This window comes from Oreochromis niloticus, linkage group LG18 (genome assembly GCF_001858045.2).
Source record: "Oreochromis niloticus isolate F11D_XX linkage group LG18, O_niloticus_UMD_NMBU, whole genome shotgun sequence".
NCBI lineage: Eukaryota > Metazoa > Chordata > Actinopteri > Cichliformes > Cichlidae > Oreochromis > Oreochromis niloticus.
Window position 1 is genome coordinate 26,295,899 of NC_031982.2, and position 22,089 is coordinate 26,317,987.

The 22,089-nt window shown below is 41.6% G+C and overlaps 1 protein-coding gene across 4 annotated transcripts; it reads left to right on the forward strand.

The window, feature by feature from the left end:
• The first annotated feature begins 144 nt into the window (after window positions 1-144).
• LOC100695400 (vang-like protein 2) lies at window positions 145-21,874 on the forward strand. 4 transcript variants are annotated; one of them, XM_005476719.4, is made up of 8 exons: window positions 145-362; window positions 11,047-11,425; window positions 14,440-14,563; window positions 15,574-16,181; window positions 17,424-17,557; window positions 17,758-17,893; window positions 18,017-18,260; window positions 19,162-21,874. In XM_005476719.4, exons 2-8 carry the CDS (start codon window positions 11,355-11,357, stop codon window positions 19,420-19,422), a joined length of 1,578 nt encoding a protein of 525 aa, XP_005476776.1. In that variant the 5' UTR covers window positions 145-362; window positions 11,047-11,354; the 3' UTR covers window positions 19,423-21,874. The 4 variants fall into 4 exon arrangements, with proteins under 4 accessions (XP_005476776.1, XP_005476778.1, XP_019203550.1 ...); XM_005476721.4 differs by lacking the exon at window positions 145-362 and adding an exon at window positions 434-969; XM_019348005.2 differs by lacking the exon at window positions 145-362 and adding an exon at window positions 434-929.
• Window positions 21,875-22,089: the final 215 nt, after the last annotated feature.

A 22,089-nucleotide genomic window follows, 5' to 3' on the forward strand; every position in this document is an offset into this window, starting at 1 on the left:
ATTCGTGCTGCATGTCTGGATTCGTAACCATCTTCTTAGCTGCACGGAGGTCAGGAGGTCTGAAAGCATCTAATGATGATGGCGCTTTTAGATGTTCCCGTCAGCAGCTCCATAAACCGCCTCTCTGTTTTAAGAGCCACATTACTCTGTCCCGGTCCCTCTCATCGAGCGCACACTCTCAGAGACATCAGCGCGGTGATAGATGCGCCGTGGCTGAACTACACTCTCTCACGGGCCTGGTCCCCCAGGGGGGGAAACCAGAGGAGGGGCCAGAGTGAAGCGGAGGCGGGGCGCACGGTGCTACGGCTGAGTGGAAGGAGAGTGGAAAGTGAGAAAATACCTGAATGGACGATCCGGAATAAGTAAGTAGTATTTCTTTGTGGAAATGTGTTAAAATGTTAGAAGTGGTGCTGTGGACGCTTGCGCGCTGTTGTAACGCGGAGAGGGGAGCTGGGAAGCTTCGGGGCGCCGGAGATCTCCGGTTTCCCCAAACAATAGTCGAGAGGACGCGATGGTCGCCCTTTTTTTTTTTTTTGAATCCGAAGGGAAGTTTAGGACCCTCATCGGCGCTATTGTTGACCCCACGGAGGCCACGTAGCTACCTGGATCGATTTTAAACGTGGGAGGAAGAGTTGCCTTTATTAATGTGAACAGAAGCGTAAAAAAAGGAGACGGAGAGTGATGCGCCTGGAAGCAAAGAGCGCGTCCGGTGTGACTGCAGGCCGGAGGGTTTGAATTTTGTCCTCGGCGAAGGGCTGGTGGGAATTTGAGTGCGTCCATTCATTTTACTGCGAGGGCGTCCCGTTTGGAAAAGGAAAGGGGAAAGAAAGGGAGCGGGCGTTGGGATCATTTGGCATCAGGACGCCACCGGTGGGGCCTGGGAGTCTCCCATTGTCCTGCCTTTCTCCAACACCCTCCTTTTTCATTTTGTAGGTCGCACAACTCTTTATACTCGCCCGGTTCTTCGCAGTAAGTTAGCCTTTGGTGGCTCTTTGTGCATGTGGAATATTGTTGAAATATTAATGAATGCAGCTCGACTCTTGAGCCACGCTGCCGTAGCCTGCAGCACGGTGCTAAAATGTGTCTAAACACAGGCTGTAATTCAAAGTGAAACAGGATAACGTTGCTGCAGCCGAAACAGGCCCTGATTACGCACAGATCCAGTGCTTGAAACGTCTGTTCGCCCTTCAACTTCTAATTTCTAAGATTTGAGTCCTGCTTTTGCGAGATAAAACTACACAATGCTATCACCAGGCTTTAAAAAAATACCACAGAATGGCTGTAAACTGCTTCCAGTGGGGATGTTTTAGTGATAAAACGGGTCGTAAACATAGCAGGGGCTTAGTGGAAATGGACTGAAGAAGGAATTTTACACAGTGATACCACAGAGATTAAGAAATATGAAGCACAGCTGGTTCATTGTGGAAGTATTGGTGCCCATTAATTTAGGAAATCTGAAGTATTAAGGAATGCTGGCAAAAATCAACTAGATTTCTCCCCTTATTGTTAGAGTTAAAAGAAAAGCTCCAGTATTTTAAATACTACAAATACTATACTTAATACTACTGTTTGTCAAACAGTACAATTATCAAACAGAGAAAAACACCAAGACCTTCAATATTCAAGAAGCTGATGGAGAAAATGTTGTTTTCCTCAAAAAATTACCTCAGATATAAATAACGCTTATTTGAGACACCAAAGCAGAAAATCTTAGACTGTATTTCTTTATAAATAAACTGAGGTATTACTTAACAATTCAAATTGTCCACTGGCCCTTCTTTTCATCTGTAAATTGACTAATTTACCGTTTCAGCTCTTCAGACAGCCCCGCTTTCTGCTTAAAGGGTCTGTCCACACAAACACAGACAATACAGCTTCTCCTCTGACCCCCTGCTGTGTGCCTTCTACTTTGGTTCAATTAATGTATAAGAGAAGCATGACAACTAGTAATGTGAGTGCAGAGAGAATTATGCATGTATTTTCAGGAAGCAAACATGGTAGAAGATTTCTAGTCTTCATATTTGTGTTTAATCACATGGAATCACATTTTGTTTTCTTTTTAAGTCAATGTGTTTGCTTCAGGTTGAAAAAATGTACAAAAAAGCTTCCAAACGTCTTGTGATAAAACATAATTTTGGATGTTTAAAGCACTTAAACAAGGAGTCAAATTGATGTTTGTCGGGTGACTCACAAATTAAATCGTAATTAAGAAATTACCGCAATATCTACATTAATATTGCCATCATTAAAAGATTTCAGTGCTCAGAAACTTTCCTGAGGGGAATACGAGTGTTTTCTATTCAAAATAAATGCATCTGTTTTTGACTCATACAGTTTGACTCTTTTTGACTGCCTTAAAAAATGCAATAGAGTTTCTGATTCCAGTCTGATCCCCACATTTGAACTTCTGCTGTTTTTGTAATCTCTGATAGTGAATTATGACACGCCTCTGCATTTTTGGACTTTTTCAAGCAACTCCTGACGTTTTATAACCCAAACAAAGAGAATAATGATGCTCTGATTTATCAGTAACACATAGTTGGCTGCTGTTGTGAGACTCGCCATAGTCATGAATCATCTCAGTCGCTTCCTGTCTCTGCAGTACTTTTGTTTGGATATGAAGACAAATCTATGCAGAACCAGAAGACAGGCCTGTTGATTCAAACACACCCTATTAGATTTGCTCACACGCACACACACACACACACACACACACACACACACACACACACACACACACACACACACACACACACACAAAAACACCTGCTCCCGTTTGCTCGCCATGTGTGCGCAGACCTGGACAGAAGCAGTTGTCTTGTTGTTCACTGGTTTTACTGATGTGGGTGGCGGTCTCTGTTCTGTCTGTGTGTGTGTGGCCCTTGTTACACTGATGAGCCTCTTCCCCTGTTGGACTCTGGGCGTGTGCATGCTTATTTTCACAGTTGGTGGACTATATCTGGCCTAAAATGGCTATGGAGCAGAGCTGGTCACTTCAGAGGTGTCCCGGCTTGCTTTTCCACCCTGACAGCTGCCGTCCCAGTGCCAGCAGCTCGGCTCCAAAAGTTTTAACAGCAGCTTGATTTCTTTTTGCCGCGGGGAAGTTAGCTGTAAAATCATACATGTGCTTGTTTTGATTACCGTGTGACTAGATCTGCATGCTTGCAGCAAAACAATTACACTGTTAATGGTTTGATTTCCTTGTTGGAATCATTTTTATGGATGAGCATAACCAAAACGGTCTTCTATGAACTTCTGCACTGTTTGAAGCTGTATAGTTACTTTAAATGATGCATGAAGAAATGCATATGAAATCCAAACTGCAAGCCAAAGATGTTTAAACTATGGATTTGACTCAGGAGCGTTGTTGCTTTGGGCTACATTAATTGATTTTGGATGCACTGAGTCATAAACCAGATTGATTTAAATTGAAAACAAAAGGAGTTGGTACATTAAATTCCACAATAAAAAATAATGAAGTTGATTTTAGCTGTTAGGAAGTTGAGGATTGGGACCCTGTGTGGAGGCTGTGTTGTGTGCATATGAGATTTGGTTCCTTCGCTCAGGCTGTTTGTCTTCTGTTTTCAGAGGAAGCTGTTGTCTTTGCTCTCAGTTGATGGCGCATATTAAATGACTTTACACTCCCTTTGGCCTGAGCCATAAAACCTTTGAGCCGTGGCTCTAGTAGGCCTGAAGCCCAGCATCATAACTGTTTAATCTTAGACCACACACACACACACACAGGTTTCTGGACTGGCTTGCAGTGGACAACCCTGGTGAAATCGATCAGAGCTTTTTTTATTTTTTAGAAATTTGACTCTTTTTGCATAAGACTATCTGGAAAAAGTCACACCGGTGTTTGGTTAACAATGTCAGGAGGAACAATGGCTTAGCTGGATGAAAAGAAATGAACCTTTTGTGTAAGGTGCTAATCAAAAACTAGAACCAGTGGTAGGTTGTTAATGCTTTACTGAACAGATTTGTGCTAAGATGTACTTTTACACTCTGGGTGTGTGGTTTCTTTTTTTTTTATACTAATGCTGCTGATTAAAGTTGGAAGGGGAGAATCCTCTTGAAGTCCATGAAGTAGGTCATAGAGGACGGTGGGATGAATAGGAAACCTTATCCATCTTCGTACCGGACCACACCTTTGTAGATCAAGTGTTCAGTCATATTCTCACTATCAGGCCAGCAGAGAGGCAGGTAGGTTGGCAACAGGATTATTTCAGACTGTAAAGGTCAGCAGACCATGTGCAATCTAGATTTACTCATATCAAAATTTTCTGGTAGCTTAGTGCTTTAAGCCACTTGAAAGTGATGTAATATTTGCAACTTTCCTTTCATACTTTCTTTAGAGAGCACGGGCCTTTTGCAGGCCTTGCTTGCAGAGACGGCCCCGTGCGCATTACTTTTTTCAAGCATATGTCTCTCATTATACATATAACAGGCCGAATGTAATGTTTACAAGAAGCTGTTTTATCTACCTCAAAGGTCAAATGCTGAAAGATGATGTCAGCGTTTCAGCATAAAAACAGAGTTAATTTTACACTCGACTCCAGCCTTCGTACAGAGAAATCATTCACTGAAGCTGGAAAAAAGCCTCTTTTTTTTTTTTTAAATTGACAGGAGCCTCAAAAACCCAGAATGCAGTGCTGCCATGGATCCACCTATTTATCCATGTTTTACATCATCCAGCAGTTATTTATACTGTACAAGTCAATTTATGTTATGTTATTTAGAACAGGTAAAATGCTACAGAGAGCTCTCGTCTCCTTACCAGTCGGCAGATATCGTCCAGCCACAAATTTAACATTATTGCTTATGTTTACTTGGATACTGTCAAAACTTTTTAAAACAACATAAAGCAGAAGGACATGTTTGGAAAGTAATTTAGATAACGCATCATCACATAGCTTATCCTGCAGAGCAGCTCTAACTGCGAAAGCTGCAGCATATGCAGCAAAGTAGCATCACAGCTGAGCAAACGGTGGAGTCAAACAGTGCCGTCAGTGCTCACTAGTTTGGGAAGTGCAAAGTTGAAGAGTTGAGAAACATTAACGCTGTGTTTATGTGCCCGTGCATGTAAAACTCAGCAAAACTCTAAAACTGCCCCAAATATTAAGTTCAGTCCCTCACGGCCTCAATGTGCAGCTTCTGAATGTATAGTTCACATTTTGAGATGCGATGTCGTGACTCTGAAGTTTCCTTTACAGCGTTACCACTTAAATACTGATTTTTAAAGGTCAGATAGACTATACCCAGTTCAGTAATTTGCAGCAGTGATTATGATTGTGAGTCCATTCTTTCATTCTTTGGTGAATACCAAATGTTTATCGATACGCCATAGTAAGTGTTATAATGCTAATGTTTCTCATTGTTGCACAGTCTTGGTTTCAGTGCATGTTGTCATAAATGTTGTGGTTAAGCGTAAAAAGTCAGTGTGCCATGATGTGATTAACTGGAATAGAAGGGCACTTGGCAGGAAACAGAAAATGCAGGAATTTAATTACAAACATTACCCTGCTATGTTTGCTAGTTTGTGAGTAAATGTGTGTATTTGGCCGGAGGGCTTTTGTGAACAGTGAGCTCTGCTAGTCTGTGTATTCTACATGTCGTTGATTCAGAGGATTTCACAAGAACCATAATTACTAGTTAAACTTTCAAAACATGTAGCGGATGATTTATCTTCTGTTTAATCTAAATTAAACTTTCACATCAAATCCTAAGATTCATGTTTTAGATGTAGCCTGTAGGTTTCTCCAGCTAAATTAGCTATCCTAATTTCTGAGACGTTAGTTGGTTAAATGCCTTTTGAATTTTTTGTTGTCTTTCATCAGATGCCATCATCAGGCACGAAATTTCTCATGACCTCTTAAGTCCATCTTTCATTGACTTGTAACATGAAATCAAGTCTTCACGTTCACAATGAATGTTCGCTGTGTTAGACAGTAATACTTTCATTTAATTATCTTACCTCTTTGAGAATATGTCAATATTACCTGAGTGCTTTCACGCTCCGCTGATGATAAATCTTTTTTTTTCCCTTTCATGAAACTGTCACCACTCCGCCCACAATGGGAGGAAATGTCAACATATTAAGGTGATAAATATTATGTTTGAATGTCTTTTCTCGTTGCCTTTGTCCAACGTGTTTGTGTTGTATCTCCATACGTCTCTAGGGGGAATTTAGACTCCCATGCTTGGCCTTTTAATTGCTCTCTAAGGCTTTTGGATACATATAACCGTGACAGTCTTCACAACATTTGTCTTTACATGCAAGCAAAAGCACCATTTATGTCAGCAGCATATTTTTGTATGGCAAGAGTGTCCAAGGAGGGTTTGCTAAGGGCTGTGCTGCAAAATGGGAATTATACCAAGGGCCAGACATACAGGATACGGTTTATAGACGTGCTTTAATTAAATCACCAGAACAAAATAAGATCATTAGTCTTTATAAAATGTAGTTAAGCAAACTAACTCTACAAAGAAGGCTTTCCTTCAGCCGACTTATAACAACCTGTTCCACAAGCTTGAAGTTGGGGCATTTAATAAAATCTTGTTAAGTCCTAATGTCAAAGCATAAAACCAGTCTTTTGTTTCAGTCTTGCACAGAGTGCGTCCTCAGCTCTGGCATTGCCTGTGTCACAGGCCCGAACACGACAGCTCAATATTTGTGCAGGAAGCTAATTTAAGAAAAAAAGAAGAAGAAGAAGGCAAAAGCTCTTTGATCACCTAGTCTACCTGTACCATAGAGAGCAGCCTCCTGGCACGAAACAAAAATGAAGCTTGCAGCAAACTCTGCAGCTTCAACACTTTGAGATCAGGACTGAAAGGAGAAACATGTTTTGCTTTAGCTGCATACCTGTTTGCAGTATGTATGACTTCATATCTTTGCTGCTGTATATGTTCAAATGGGAACTATGTTCTTTGAAAACAAATTGTTTCATGATAGGCGTCTGTTAACACTCAGTTAGACATGGACTGTGTAGTCTTGTCACGTTCATTGTTTGCAGGCTTGTCAGATTGCTGATGCAGCGGAGGGTTAGTTTGCCATGAGCACAGGGCGGTGCAGACCACAGGCCAAACTTTCTTGAGAATCTAAAATAATTTGTGAGTTGGATTAAAATTGACAGACGGCTAGGTTGTGGGCTTTGATTTTGACACATATTATAAAGAGCACTAATCTGAGTAATGCTTTTGTTTTCTTTTTATCACTCATGCATTCAAAAAATGACCCATTTTCTTCTGTCTCTGTGCTGTTAGAGTTTCAGATGTAGAGGAGTAAATATGCTGCTGAAACAAGACGTTACGCCTCCATTTTCCTGTGTCGTTGCTTGGAAAGGCAGACTGCATCATTATAATTGCTTAATTGTTATTTATGTGCGTTGGTGGGACGAGCATTATGGGCAGTGATGATTTCCGATTGTTATTTTGGCCAGCATTTCTCTGTCTGGGAGAGCAAATACCGGCTAAGCTTCTACAGCCATTAGATTAAAACACTGTTTAGATTTGTGTCTCTTGCCTGTGTAGAGTATTTGGCTTGTCTGGGAATCTCTGAGTCCTCTCCACTTGTTGTCCTTGTATTATTTTGCTGAGAAGCTCTACCCATATCTGCTCCTCTATCTGTCCCTGAATGCCATGTTTAAAAGAACTTGTGGAGGAGTTTGTTTAACGCGCTTTTCTTTGGTTTGATGCCATGCAGCTTAACTTGATCTAAAATAAGAATCCTCTTGCTTTGCGTGACATTCAGAATGCAGACTTCTGTCTGTTGCAGAGGTTGCATGAAACACAGCTTTTAAGCACTTTATTTGGCCTAAAAGCACAGCACGATTCTGCTTATTCCTCTGCTAAAGCTGAAGATAAAAGCCGATCGTGATGCACCAGAAAGCAGCTGTTAGTCATTGGAGTTTTGTGGTTTTGGAATAAGCATGCTGTTGAGGTTTTGCACATGGCTGCAAGGGTCCAAAATCTTCTCTGGTCTGCTAAAAGTTAGTGATTCCGGATAAGGGGGGATTTCTCATAAAGTTGAGCTATTAAACTTTTCATTATTTGCTGTCATATTTATGCTGGTGGTTAGTGGTGTTTATTTTAAACAGGAAGAAACTTTCAGAAACTGAGATCAGCGCATGTGTGAGTAATCCCTGTGAGGGGACTGGCCTGGTTGTGCGCTGATCATACGCAGAGCTTGGTAGACTGTTGTTTGCATGTTATAGCTGTGCACAACCAGGGGCCGTTAAAAGTCTGTGGGCTGCTCTTGTTTCAGCCACTGATAATCTTCAAGATTATTAGAAAGGCCCTGTTTGCAGGGAAATGGAACAGACTTGCTGCCAGGAGTGGGTGATATTGTCAAAACATCAATTATCGTTTTCCCAAATTTCCTTGAAATATATCTATTAAAAAGATATAGTGAACAATGTTTTATCAGTGATTGCAGCCTGCAGGAAGCACTATTTATTTATTTATTACTACAACACAAAGAAACTGTCCTCCTGATGACACACTATCGAATTCGAAGTGTGACTCTATAGAAACAAGATGCTAGCAGTAGCATTATAGTGCACTGATAGTGGCACAGTTTAATGTAAGCATTAAAAGTAACCTAAGTAACGTTTTCCATGGAAGTTTTAAGTAAAAGTATAAAACAAATGCTTAACATTTTAATAATAATAATATTACTAATAATTAAAGTAGCTTAACCTTAACTTAGACTTACAATATTTTCACATAACACTGAAAAATATTTTCTACCTGGGATCTTGGGTATAGCTTTATCAGGAGTTGCTTGAAGCCCTGCTTTTCCATCATGTAACTGCACCCATAATTTCCATCCACCGTTTTGCTCTCCCTGTCATACAGACAACTAGCAGTGCTCCGGCGGTGCCCGGCGGAGTCTCCGTTGTTTACTTTTTCCAGCACATCATCAGCTCCTAGTATCTCCTCCTCGCATGGCGTCATAGCTTGGTTGTGCTCCATGGTGTCTTTTTAGCACGAGTGTTCAAACAAGTGTGGTGTTTCCACCTTTAGCCGGAACAGCCGGAATCGCATATTTTGCAAAGTACTGTAATTTTTGTTTGAGGTTGTTGAAGGGACTCCCTGTTTACTAAATTATTATTGGAGGCTGCCTCTTGCTGTAACGCGTCTGGGCTTGTTTCATGTGCACTATGAAACTAAACGTATGGGATCTCTTTATCATTAATATCACGCTCTGACACTCGTGCATTTGTCACATACCATTAATCTTTTGCTTTCTATAACCAAGCCAAAAGACACACATGTAGTTTCACTTGAAATAAAGGCTTGGGTGCTCCAAAGGCTCTAAAAGACTCTCTTTCAGTCTTTATGATGTCAGAGAGAGTGGAGCATTGATGCCCCACCCAACCTATTATTCAAACCCTTTGTTTGTGAGGAACAACCAATGAGAAGAAAGATGACTTAAGTTGGGGGGCTTGTTGCAGACAGTGGATGAACTGATGCTTTACCATGGTCCAGTATTTGTGTATAAGCAAATAATGGACCATTAAAAATGATGGTGATGATAATACTACTAATAATAATAATAATGCAAAGAGAGATGGGGAAAATGTGGATGAACTTTAACCGAGAGATTTGGTTTCATGCAGGACTTGGATGAAGGGAAGTGGATTTTAAACTCAATGGTCTTGATGGGGCATAAAAGCATCGTTAAGTGGAATCTGTCCGGCATTGATAGCAGCTAGCCTCCCTCTCCATTTCCCAAAGAGGGCCAATCAAAGCCAGTGAGCCACGCCCTCCCTTTATCGATTAACCACCATGTGACAGCCAAACATCCGTCACGCCGATACTTTTATTTTGGTGATTTTTTTTCCTCCCTCGTGGACAGACAGCGTGTCAGAGGGCGGTGTGAGGTCAGGTTTCCACAGTAACTGTCAGCCTCCAATCCCCCTACAGCTGAACACCCTCATTCATTACCATGGCAGCGGAGAGGCCCCGTTTCCCGGGGGACGAGGGGCGTGAGGGACGGAATGTGAGACAGCGAGAGAGGGAGGGAGAGGGCAAACAAGTTTAGTGAAAACACAGTAATCCAATATGGCTGCCATTGTGACACAGCTAACGGCGGCTAATGCTCGCTGCTTGGAGAGAGGAGATACAGTCGTGTGATGATTAACCTCAGCTGAGACCTGGAAGCGATGAAAGCGTTTGAAGTGAAACCGAAGCCTCAGTTTAGAAGGTTAATGTGTTTTATAGTGGATGTGGGTACCAACCACATAAATGGACTCTTATAAAGGGTCATTTCACTTTACTTTAAAAAGGGAGGAGTTTTGAGGCTTCCTCTTAAGTGTGAGATTAAGAGAGTTGGTGACCTCCCTTTAAAAAAAAAAAAACAAAAAAAAAAACTTTTATGTTTTTTCTGTTTTGTGCCATTTAGTTACCTGTGCAGCCCACAAAGAAGGATGCCCATATTCCTGTCTGTGCCTGTCAGTTAATGATGGTTTATAGGTCAGACCTTGTATGACTGCCGTAGTGATTTTAATGGAAAATGACCACATTAAGACGTGCAAATGAAGCATGCAGACGCCCTCAGACTAGTGGAAAGGAGTTGACGTCTGGCTTATGACTTTAACCTTCCATGTGTTCGCAGACGCCTGCGTTGTTACTTCTTTCTAAAGTTAGGCTTCAGGCGCATTCCTCAGACAGCATTTTGAAATGTGTTATGCTTTTCGATGCCTGATATGAAGCCAGTGTTTCCAAAATGATCTTTATCTTGTAAATTGTTCCAAGGCCGTGATGCATATTATGAAAAGGAGCTTTTGCCCAAGTTTAGAAGTGACGCCCGGGACCCTGTTTTGTACCATCTAGATGGTCTGGTGTGATTGCTGTTAGGAGCACAAGGCAGGAAGCTCAGGCAGGAAAAGGGAAAAGATAATATGAAGCCTACGGTGTATTTTTAGTGTGTTGTCAGTTCAGGTCAACTGCAACTTAGGAGCACAAATAGTAGCTCAGGCAGAGAAATGGCTACATGCGATGCTGAGTTTTAACCAGCGCTCTCTTTTTGTTCTTCTCTTTCAGATCTCAGCAACCTCAGCTCTCCCCTGTTGCAACTCTCCTGCCCATCATCCTCTCCCACCCCTATTCCTTCCTCATCATCTCCTCGTTTTAGCCTCCCCTGCCCTCCCATCCTCCCTTCTCTTGCTCCCCCCTCATCGGCCTCCAAGATAGATTCCCTCAGGAGTAAGGTTGACCTACTCAAACTGCCCCTGGCTCTCTCCACCAAGTCCATCTCCGAGCGCAAAAACCAACTGGGAGGCGTCGGCGAGCAGCGCGGCACGGCGGGAGGAGGCGGGGCTCGTAAAGCCCGCTCACCGCCGACCCGAGACATGGACAACGAGTCGCAGTACTCGGGCTACTCATACAAGTCTTCCCATTCCCGAAGCTCCCGAAAGCACAGGTGGGTAAGACCCATTGAAGTAGGCACACTCAGGCTCATAACTTCATGTATTTGTTTCTGGTCTGTTGTTTGGACTGATTCGAATATTGGTTGGTTTAAATATTGGATCTCTAAGTAAATATTGTGATAACAACATAACTAGAATGACAGCAACAACAACTGTTTTTCTGTATTTGTATTTTTTAATCAAATATTTATGCAACTGCAGCAAGGAAACTCCCCAGTCACTGAAACTCAGCACTGAATCCAAATCTGCAGCTGGTGCCTGATAAATCAGTGATTGTGGAGCTTATATTAGTTAGAAAATAACAGTTTTTAAAGGTTTCGAGTTTATATACAGGTTTTTACCTCATGTGTATGTGGTTTCTAAACTCCAGACCAACACTAGCCATCTGAAAGGATAATTAATCATCAAATGTTTTATCACTTTGTAACAGGTAGTGACATGTGAGGTTTCATAATCAAATTCTCCCTATAAGAAGTCGTCAGTAACAGTAGGGTGTCTGGTATGCAGCGCGAAAGCTTTACAGATGCTGTGGATGAAAACCACATGCTGAGATCCACACTAGGAGACATAGTGGCACATATTTTAATACTGAACACTCACACATCACACATCTATATTGAAAATAGGAATTATAAAGTATACTTACTCATACATAACCTCATATAGAGCCAGGAAGACAGATTTAATTCCAAACACATCCATCAAAGTCACTACAGTTAACTAAGAAAGCAGTTTGCTGATTAACCACTCAAAGAAGCTGAGTGACCCCTGGGCTGCTTTTATACATGTTATCCAGGGAAACCTTAAGGAAGCATTTTCCCTGAATCTATGCGAACGTCTGTTTGCTTGATTAAACTTCAAAGTGTTTAAGCTCCAATCTCAGTTGATAAATTGGAGGTGGTGAGCGATGGCCATGCCTTTAATTTTCCTTTCTGGCAGTATTGTTTTGTTATGCTTTTGAAAAACACCACTGTTCATTGGGTAAAAAAAAAAAAGCTATGAGCGAATTAATCATTCTGACTGTTTTTAAATGAGAGGAAAAAGACATTTAAAACGGATGTAATTCAATTAGTGACTATACCGAGGAATGTAAGACCCATTTCTTTGTTTACGAGGAATTTTAAAAAGTTACAGTTGTGGTCAAAAGTTTCATACACTCATCATGGGCATGAAGGTCACAGTAATTTTGGGCTTTTAACTTTTTCTTTGAACTGTTTTTTTTCCCGGGTGGAACCATACTACAGCATGTGTCTTTAATGAGTGTCTGGATGCACAAGTTTGAATTTATTTTGGAGTGTCTGTATTTCTCACAGGGTCAAAAGTATAAATACAGGCTCAGATATAAACATACACTGACTTAAATCTTTTAACAAGTGGTGCTGAAGATACAATGTCTTTTAACTCGACAAGACCAAGGCCTATTAACCTCTCATTGCTGATCATGATTGTGGGGAAACTGGTTTCTTTTAGCCAGCATAAAAAGCAGTTGTTTGACATCCACTGCTCAAAAGAATGGGGAAACCCAGACTTGCATAAGTTGGGAAGGTCCCTTGTAGCCATTTCTAAACTATTCCAAATCCCAAGATCATCCGTTCAAACAATTGTACGTAAGTAGAACTTATTCACATGTGTCACGACTTTGATCCAAAAAGATCCAAACCGGTCCCCCTCAGATGAGAGGAAATTGGTTAGGATGTTCAGAAACAACCCAGGAACCACGGACATGAACTGGAAACAGCTGGTCCACCAGCGTCACTGTCCACAGTGAAGCTTGACTGAAATTTGCACCTGGCCACAAGGCCATTGACATGATTAGACAAGATAAAGACTAAAATATTTCTATTTGGCCTCAATGACAAAAGGTTTGGAGGATTAAAGGTGAGGCTTTCAAACCTAAGAACACCAAATGTCACGCATGGTGGTGGTAGCATCATGCTCTGTGGCTGTTTTGCTGTCAGTGGTGCTGATATATGATACAAAGTGGAATTATGAACAAGGAAGACTACTTATGACATCTTCAACTTCACATCAAATCAACAGCTAGAGCAGGGGTCCCCAATCCCAGTCCACGAGGGCCGGTGTCCCTGCAGGTTTTAGATGTGTCCTTGATCCATCACAGCTGATTTAAATTGATAAATTACCTCCTCAACATGTCTTGAAGTTCTCCAGAGGCCTGGTAATGAACTAATCATGTGATTCAGGTGTGTTGATCCAGGGTGAGATCTAAAACCTGCAGGGACACCGGCCCTCGTGGACTGGGATTGGGGACCCCTGAGCTAGAGGGTTGAAACTTGGACACATCTGGATGTTCTAACAGGACAAACGTATCAAAACCCGGTTTTGGAGGGAATAATGGAGGCTAATATTAAGATTCTGGAACAGATTGGCCAAAGACTTTAATCCCTATTGAAAATTTGTGGATTATGCTTAAAAACTGGGTCCATGCAAAAAAAAAAAAGAAAGAAAGGAAAACACAAACAAAAAAACAACCAATTTAAGTGAACTTTATCAGTTTTGTCAAGATGAGTGGTCAAATAACAAACCAGAGTTATGGCAGAAACTTAATTCTGGTTAATGGCTATCAAAAGTGTCTGGTTGAGGTGGAGCTTGCTAAGGGACATTCAACCAAATATTAGTGAGGTGTATGTGTATATTTAAGTCTGTGTGGATTAGCGCACAAATCTAAAATAATTTTTTTTTAAAGCTACTAAAGATGTATGTTGTGTAATTATTCCAGCCTGGAAAAGTAACAGTTAAAAAAATCTTTAAAAGCCCTAAATTACCATGACATTCATGCCCAGGATGAGTATATGTGCACTGAACACAACTGTGTCTTCTGTCACAAAGATTCACCACAGCAACTTTGACAGATGATCTGCTAAGACAATAAATAAAAAATGGATAACTAATAGCAGATTGTGTCACGGTGTAACATTGTCACATCATTCGACGCGTCTGTGACTAATGTAGCCCTTTATGATGTGATATATAATTTCTTTGTCTTCAGGGATCGGCGGGACCGTCACCGCTCTAAGAGCCGAGACAGCAGCAGTCGTGGAGACAAATCGGTCACCATCCAAACACCTGGAGAGCCGCTTCTCGATGCAGAGTCGACCCGCGGAGATGACAGGGTCAGTTACAGTGTTTTCTACTTTTTTCTGTTCATACATCGTCATCTTTGACCTCATTTAATCACTGGGCATTACTGCAATTAATGGTTAACATTGTGCATATCTTATCTCACCGATGTTTCTTAAAACTACAATTTGTTCAAAAAATGTTTGTGACTTTCGGTCCTTTAGCTGCATGTCACTAACATTAACAAAGTTAATAGGCTCAGATTACCCTGGAGCTGTATGTTTAATTAAAGTCAAACACTCAGCTGAACTACAAATAGGCCTTTAAACCAAAACTTTGACTTCTCTACTCTTTAGTCAGGTCAAAAATCTGTTGCTGAATTCCCCATCAGTTTTCTTTCTTTCCCTTGTTATCCATTCAAAGTGGTTTCTCAGATTCTTTCAACAGCTCAAGTGTGTTTTCTTAGAGGTGTTAATTATATCGTTTCAGTCCTTTTCTGCCCCGTCAGTTAGCGGGGAGACAGCAGGTGCTGACTTTAAAATAATCTGACTTCACTATTTAAAGTGCAGAGACGTGCTTTCATTAAGGAGCCTGAGGGGACGTATTTGTTCTCAGATGAAGTGAAGAGTCCTTCTTAAAATAGTAAAGGGGCACTTGCATTAAAGCTTAACCAACCTGCAATCGCTCTTGGGACAAAGCTGTTGAGGGCTTAAGCCCTTAACTTCTAATTTTAAGTTTAGGGCTTGTCAGCTACTCAAAAAAGATTTTTAAAAAAGCAAGAACTGTTCATTTGTATTTACTCAGATTATAATTGCCTTCCAACCAGCCCTTTCATGTAAACATCTTGTGTTCATATAAGTAGCTTCAGATTTTGTTTCACACCCTCATTTTCTTAGGTATGACTGAGCAACTCCTGTTCACACATACAATCCCAGCATCCTTAGCCTCTTGAAGAGGTGCAACTTAAGTCAAAGCTGGGGGTGAACTTAATATATTACTCAGCATAGAGATTAAAATGAGTCTGAGTTCCGTATGATGACTAATTGTTTTCTTTGTTGTGCAGGATGACAACTGGGGAGAGACCACCACTGTGGTCACTGGCACCTCAGAGCACAGCATCTCAAACGAGGACCTGACCCGCGTCACCAAAGATTTGGAGGAGTCAACTCCACTGGAGTGCAAGCGTTTTGTGGGTCCAGCATTGGGAGGCTGCCTGAGCTTCTTCGCCCTGGTCACGCCATTAGCCTTCCTCATCCTGCCGCAGGTCTTGTGGCGTGACGCCCTCGAGCCTTGCGGCACGCCCTGTGAGGGCCTCTACGTCTCCCTGGCCTTCAAGCTCTTGGTCCTGCTCATCTCCTCCTGGGCCCTGTTCCTCCGCCCTCCCCGCGCCACTCTCCCACGCTTTTTTGTCTTCCGCTGCCTCCTGATGGTGCTGGTGTTCCTGTTTGTGGCGTCGTACTGGTTGTTCTACGGTGTGCGTGTGTTGGAGCCCAGAGAACGGGACTATAGGGGGATTGTGGAGTACGCTGCCTCGCTGGTGGATGCTCTGCTCTTCATCCAGTACCTGGCTCTGGTGTTGCTGGAAGTCCGACACCTTCAGCCAGCCTTCTGCCTTAAGGTGGTGCGGAGCACAGATGGTGCCAGCAAGTTCTACAACGTGGGCCACCTCAGGTTTGTGACACCAGTCATGGCATTTAGTTAATATCTTTACAGAATTGTTGTTTGTTTCTGGGTTGCCTTCTAGTAACAAAATACGATAAACCTGTTGACAGGCAGAAGATTAACCTCCTGAGACCCAAACTCTTGTTTGACCACAGGTCTGTGCTGAGCAGCATGAAGTATAAGTTGCAGAAAAGCTAAATGCTATGTCCTTACATTAGGATGCAGGGTCGCCTGAAGTCCCACAAAATGAGGGGATCCAGTGGCTCAGTTACTCTGTGGGGTGATTTTTGCTGGCATGCATTGGGTCCTTTGTCTTTACAAAGGAAAGAGTCACTGCAAATCAATACAAAGTTGTCTTAAGTGGGTTTAAGATGTCGTAAGTTGATACTTGGGTGTGTTCACGCTTGTATTTGAGAAGCTTTAGCAAGCTTTTTTTCTCTGCCTGTTCTCTGAACCCACATCCTACAGCAGAAAAATGTATTTTTAAGTTGTCAAAGTCAATCACACAGATTGTTTTTTGGAAACAAACTGAAGGGGAAGTGTGTGTGCATGCATATCTCCATCAGGCCATTATTTTGTTTTAAACTTGAGCAGCATGCAGAGGCATCACAACTTAAATCTGATTTCCTTTTTCCTTTTTTGATGACTCAAGTATTTAATCCATCCCCAGCAGTCACACCTACATCGCGTACACGGTCATTATTTTAAGTAACTTATGTAAGATTTCAGTGAAATACAAAAAAAACATGACACTGCCAGGGACACTCCATGGTTTTGGTGAATCTGGTGGTCAAGAACTGTTTGATGGAAATATAATATATGCTCAATTATTTTGATTATCCCAATGGACTGGGTAAAAATGTGCATATATTTCTTAGCATATTGCATATATTTATTGTTGTCGAAACATTTCTTAGTTTCAACAACAATAAATCTATTAACTTTAAAGCAGAAGTGTCACAAAACCCAGGTAAATATTAGACTACACCAAAAACCAGTTTGGGGGATGTGAGGGGATGCGTTTTACTTTGAAGTATTTTACTGTCCAAACATCAGTGTATCTTATTTTAAAATAATAGTTGAGGTGTGACATTAAACGAGATCACCATCAAAGGCAGAAATGTGAGGAAGGTGCTGAGATATAGTTTACATTTACGTCTGTATTAACTGCAGCCTGTCCGTTGTGCAGTCAGCAGCTGTTGTTTGACCTGTACTTACTGTGACACTGACGACGGATACTCTGTGTTTTAGCATTCAGCGGGCAGCTGTCTGGGTTTTGGACCGTTATTACAGCGACTTCCCCGTCTATAACCCAGCTCTCCTCAACCTGCCCAAGTCCATCCTGTCCAAGAAGATGACAGGCTTCAAAGTTTACTCTCTGGATGGTAAATATAGCTTCCTTCTGCCTCTGACGTCTGTCTTTAATCCAGAAGTAAATCGTTTTTTCTTTAATTTTCGTTGCCGTTTGTTGGTCTACGTCAAAAGCAGGTGGCTTTATAGCAAGAACGGGAAACATAAAGAACTCCTTAAACTACCTGTCTGAGTTCTAATGTGCAGTCCAATAATTCCTCCTTCGGTCTTACAGAAAACACCACCAATAACTCCACTGGCCAGTCCCGGGCCATGATAGCAGCTGCTGCCAGGCGGAGAGACAACTCCCACAACGAGTATTACTACGAGGAGGCCGAGATGGACCGAAGGATCCGCAAACGGAAGGCCAGGTCAGATACACTCCACGCTGCTCGTCGGATGAGGATGAGGGCCATTTATCATCCGCAGAACTTTTCGGGTTTTCATCTTTGATCTGTTGGGTATGTCACCACAGTCTTCTGTTACTCTAATAGGTTGGTGGTGGCGGTGGAAGAGGCCTTCACACACATCAAGCGCCTCCAAGAGGAAGAGGCGGCCTCATCTCCCAAGCACCCCAGAGAGGTAATGGATCCTCGAGAGGCGGCTCAAGCCATCTTTGCCCCGATGGCCCGGGCCATGCAGAAGTACCTGAGAACCACACGGCAGCAGGCCTTCCACAGTATGGAGAGCATCCTCACACACCTTCAGTTCTGCATCACGCACAACATGACGCCCAAGGTGAGTCGACAATAGTTCCAATACACCAAACAGCCTAACTGATATTAAAAGATTTGCTTGTTGGTCTTTGTGGTGGTTTTTTGTTTTTGTTTTTGTTTTTTGTTCTTGTTTTTTTTACATGTTTGAGTATTGATGGCTGTTTTTTTTTTTTTAGCAGAATTTTCTACTAGAGAATTGAATACATCTCTAATGCAGAGGCGCCTGAGTCCCTGATGATAGCAGCCACTTGATACTGTTTTCAGTCTTGTCCTGTGTGTACAGATACTTTCTATTGATTATCAGAACCCTTCTATGATATTAATTACCATAATGATGGTTTTATTCATTTATTTTTTGCTATTTAAGCCCAAACGGTCCCTCATTGAGTGCAGATCTACCTACCTTTACTCCTGAATACTCTCTTTTTGGGATACTTTCTTTTATTTAAAAAACAAAACAGCTTCTATCAGTTGCTATCTTATTCAGAAGAGGTCAACACACTGGATCAGTGTGCATATTTGATCTGGTATGGATGCTCCTTCCATCCCAACATGGCCCATCCGGGGGATTTGTGCTTCCTTTCGGTCTCGAGAGGAGACACCAAGGATCTAGTGTTAGCCAAATATGTTACCACTGTACGACAGAGCCACTTTAAATATAAAATAAATACAACACATTAATAGGATCTTTGCCACTGCTGAAAGGCAGAATTATTGTTCTAATTTTGCAAAACTAGAGTTTGGATTTTTGGAGAGGCTAGTGTTTCTTTTACTTGTTTTAGCGAACAGTGTAGATTGATGAATTGATCTTCAAAGCCGCATCATTAGTGATGTAAATGTAGTTAAGTGCTTCATGGTACTGTAGCGCTAAGACATTAACTGGTGTTTCCTTGGTGATTAAACTCCAACATCCTCCTTTTCAGGCTTTCCTGGAGCGTTACCTCACCGCCGGCCCCACCATGCAGTACCAGCAGCAGAACGGTAGGGGGCGCCAGTGGACTCTGGTGAGCGAGGAGCCGGTGACCTCAGCCCTGCGTCAGGGTTTGGTCTTCTCCCTGCGACGCCTGGACTTCTCACTTGTTGTGACGGTGACGCCGCTCCCCTTCCTACGGCTCGGGGAGGAGTTCATCGACCCAAAGAGCCACAAGTTCGTCATGAGGCTGCAATCTGAGACCTCGGTGTAAAGGCGTCCAGTAAAACGTCTTCTTTTTCCCACACTTTCCTCTCCCCTCGTGCTCACTCCTCCTGGATCACTGATGCGGTGGGACATGTGGAGGCCATGTGGTCTATTCTCGCCCAATCATTTCCCCTCTCATCAACAAACAAACCATTCAGAGAGGAACATCTCTGCGGGCCTCCTCCTTCCTGTTTTGTGATCAACACAGATGCTTGGCGTCAGACTGTGATCAGCTCAACGATTGTTCAAACCCTGGAAGTAAACAGATGCCTTGACCTTTTCTTTTCTTGACGTTGTCTTTACAGCACGATGTAAAATTCTTTGTTCCTCTAAATGGGGACTTTTCCTCCTTTTGCCTCTTCTTTTGCTGTAACCACTGGACTAGTTTACTGTGCTGACTCAACACGTAAACACCAGAGGAAGGGGATTACATCACACGTGTCACTTCCTCTTACTTGTGTCTTAAAATCAGTCCAACTGGATTTCAGCTCTGACTGCAACGCTGGTGTACCACTGCCCTCTGGTCCCCTGTCAGTCGTTGTGTTTAACATAAGCAGGACTGTTGTTGTTTTTTTACATATATATGTTAGAGGAGTGACTTTTTAACTTTCAGAATGTAGCATTTTGTGCAGTGAGTTAACATGTTTCTCTCCTCTGGCCTTGAACGGCCAGTATGTCTTTTTTTTTTTTTTTTTTTTTTTTAATTTTTATGTAACTATTAAGTAAAATGGAAGTACATTCCTAACTCATTGCAACTCCAAACTGTACGTTCATGATTGTTTAAATATGCAGCTTTAGTTTATTTAACACTGGTACTTTTACTATTGATGTCACAGTTTTAGCAGGCCGTGTTACAGAATAAAAATGACATTTTCACCTGGTATTAACTGAGATTCTGAACATTACTTGCATGAGGATTTTAAAATGTGAGCTTGACGGTGTTCTGAATTTTTCATACTGTCAAAAAATCAAAAAGACCAACGGTGCACTCGTCTCAAGTGTCATTACTTGGAATCTATTCATTGCTGCTACTTCCTAAGAACAACTCATACATGCATTATGCTGTTATTATTCTTTTTTTAACTTATAGATACTATGTTTTGGGAAATGTTACTCATGCCTAAGTAGTAAGTGGATTTACTCAGTGCTATTTATAGCTGGTGACTTTTAGATACAATTGAGTATTTTTGGCAGCAGGATGGCGTGAGTGGAAGAATAAATTGCACAGCAATGGAAAAACTGGAGCCAATAACAGGCGGATGCCACTCTTTACAGAGTAAAACATTTCTAATGTCACAATGTTTGACAATATGAAAAACAAGAGTATTACCAGCCTCACTGTTTAATGCAAATGCAATCTGTACGTCCGATGTGTTGAAATGCTGGTAAAATCTTTGCATTTTAAGCGATAAATTCTGCAGATTTTCTGTGACTGATTGGAAAAAAGCATACTGTGCTAAATTCAAGTTAACTGTTTGTGCAACCATGTTTCAAGAATTTCCTTAACAGATACCAACAGAGTTTCTGCATTATTGAGGGTATATTTAGATTCTGCGGAAGAAGTTACGCCTGCACACTAACTCTAAGCCACCCTAATAATCAGATAACAGCATTTTGAGTCACTGTGTGCAGGCGCTCATCTCATAAAACTTCAGTCTATCTGAAAATGGCCTGATTATTAATATTGGAAGTGAAATAATACAGTGTATCGTTACAGTGTAATACCAGGTGTAAATGTAGTCAGTCTCACACTTTTTACACAATTAAATGAATCCAGATGAGGCAGCTGTAGTTTAACTATGAGCTGGCTTATTGGTTTTTTTTTTTTTTGTGTTTGGTTTTTTTTACATGCATATCTACAAGAATCCCAAACCAGACATGTGATTGTAACTCCTCTCTGCAGCTCCTCTGCAGCAGTAGCTTATCACCGCCTCGCCTTGTGCCACGAGCTGAAACGGACACAGTGAACATGCTGCCTACGACCTTTCCTCAGCCTTAGTTTCCAGATGTGGAGGAGCAGCAGACTCTGACTCCGCCACCCCTTCGTCTGCAGGTCCCGATACTTAACCTGATGTTTCCACCCCACAGTTTGCTGAGCCACAGACAAAAGCAGGCTGACTGTCTGCTTTTGTCAAATGCGGTTTTAAAAAGTCCTTCACATTTCTGAAAAATGAAACCAACAAACGCCAGGTCCGATTTGTTCGATATTTCATCTGGTTTTTGTAAAAAAAAAAAAATACAAACGAACAAAAGAATGCATGCATAGATTTATTTTGGGCTCCAAATCCTTTTTATAATAAGTTGTTTTCTATCATTTTTACGGTGCCTAAGTTATGATGATGCAATTTTCAGAATGTAAAAAAAAATTTGTAGATCTGTGTTGTATTTTGTTCTTTTTGGTAACTGTAGCTTGTATAGTGTGCTAGGCTTTTTTCCATTATTAAACCATTTATTACTTACAAGTCTCCTTGTTTCCTAATTTGCAGCATGGGGAACTTTAGTCTGTAAAGCAAAACATGTGACTGAAGCAAAAGGAGCTGAGACTTCTTTTTTTTAATGGGGTTGAAGAAAATGAATATCTGCATTTGATCATTTTGGTTTGCTTTTGTAAGAATCTGTTCTTGAATGCTGTCACCAAAGGCCGATTTGGGTCTTTGGACATGAGCAATTTTCA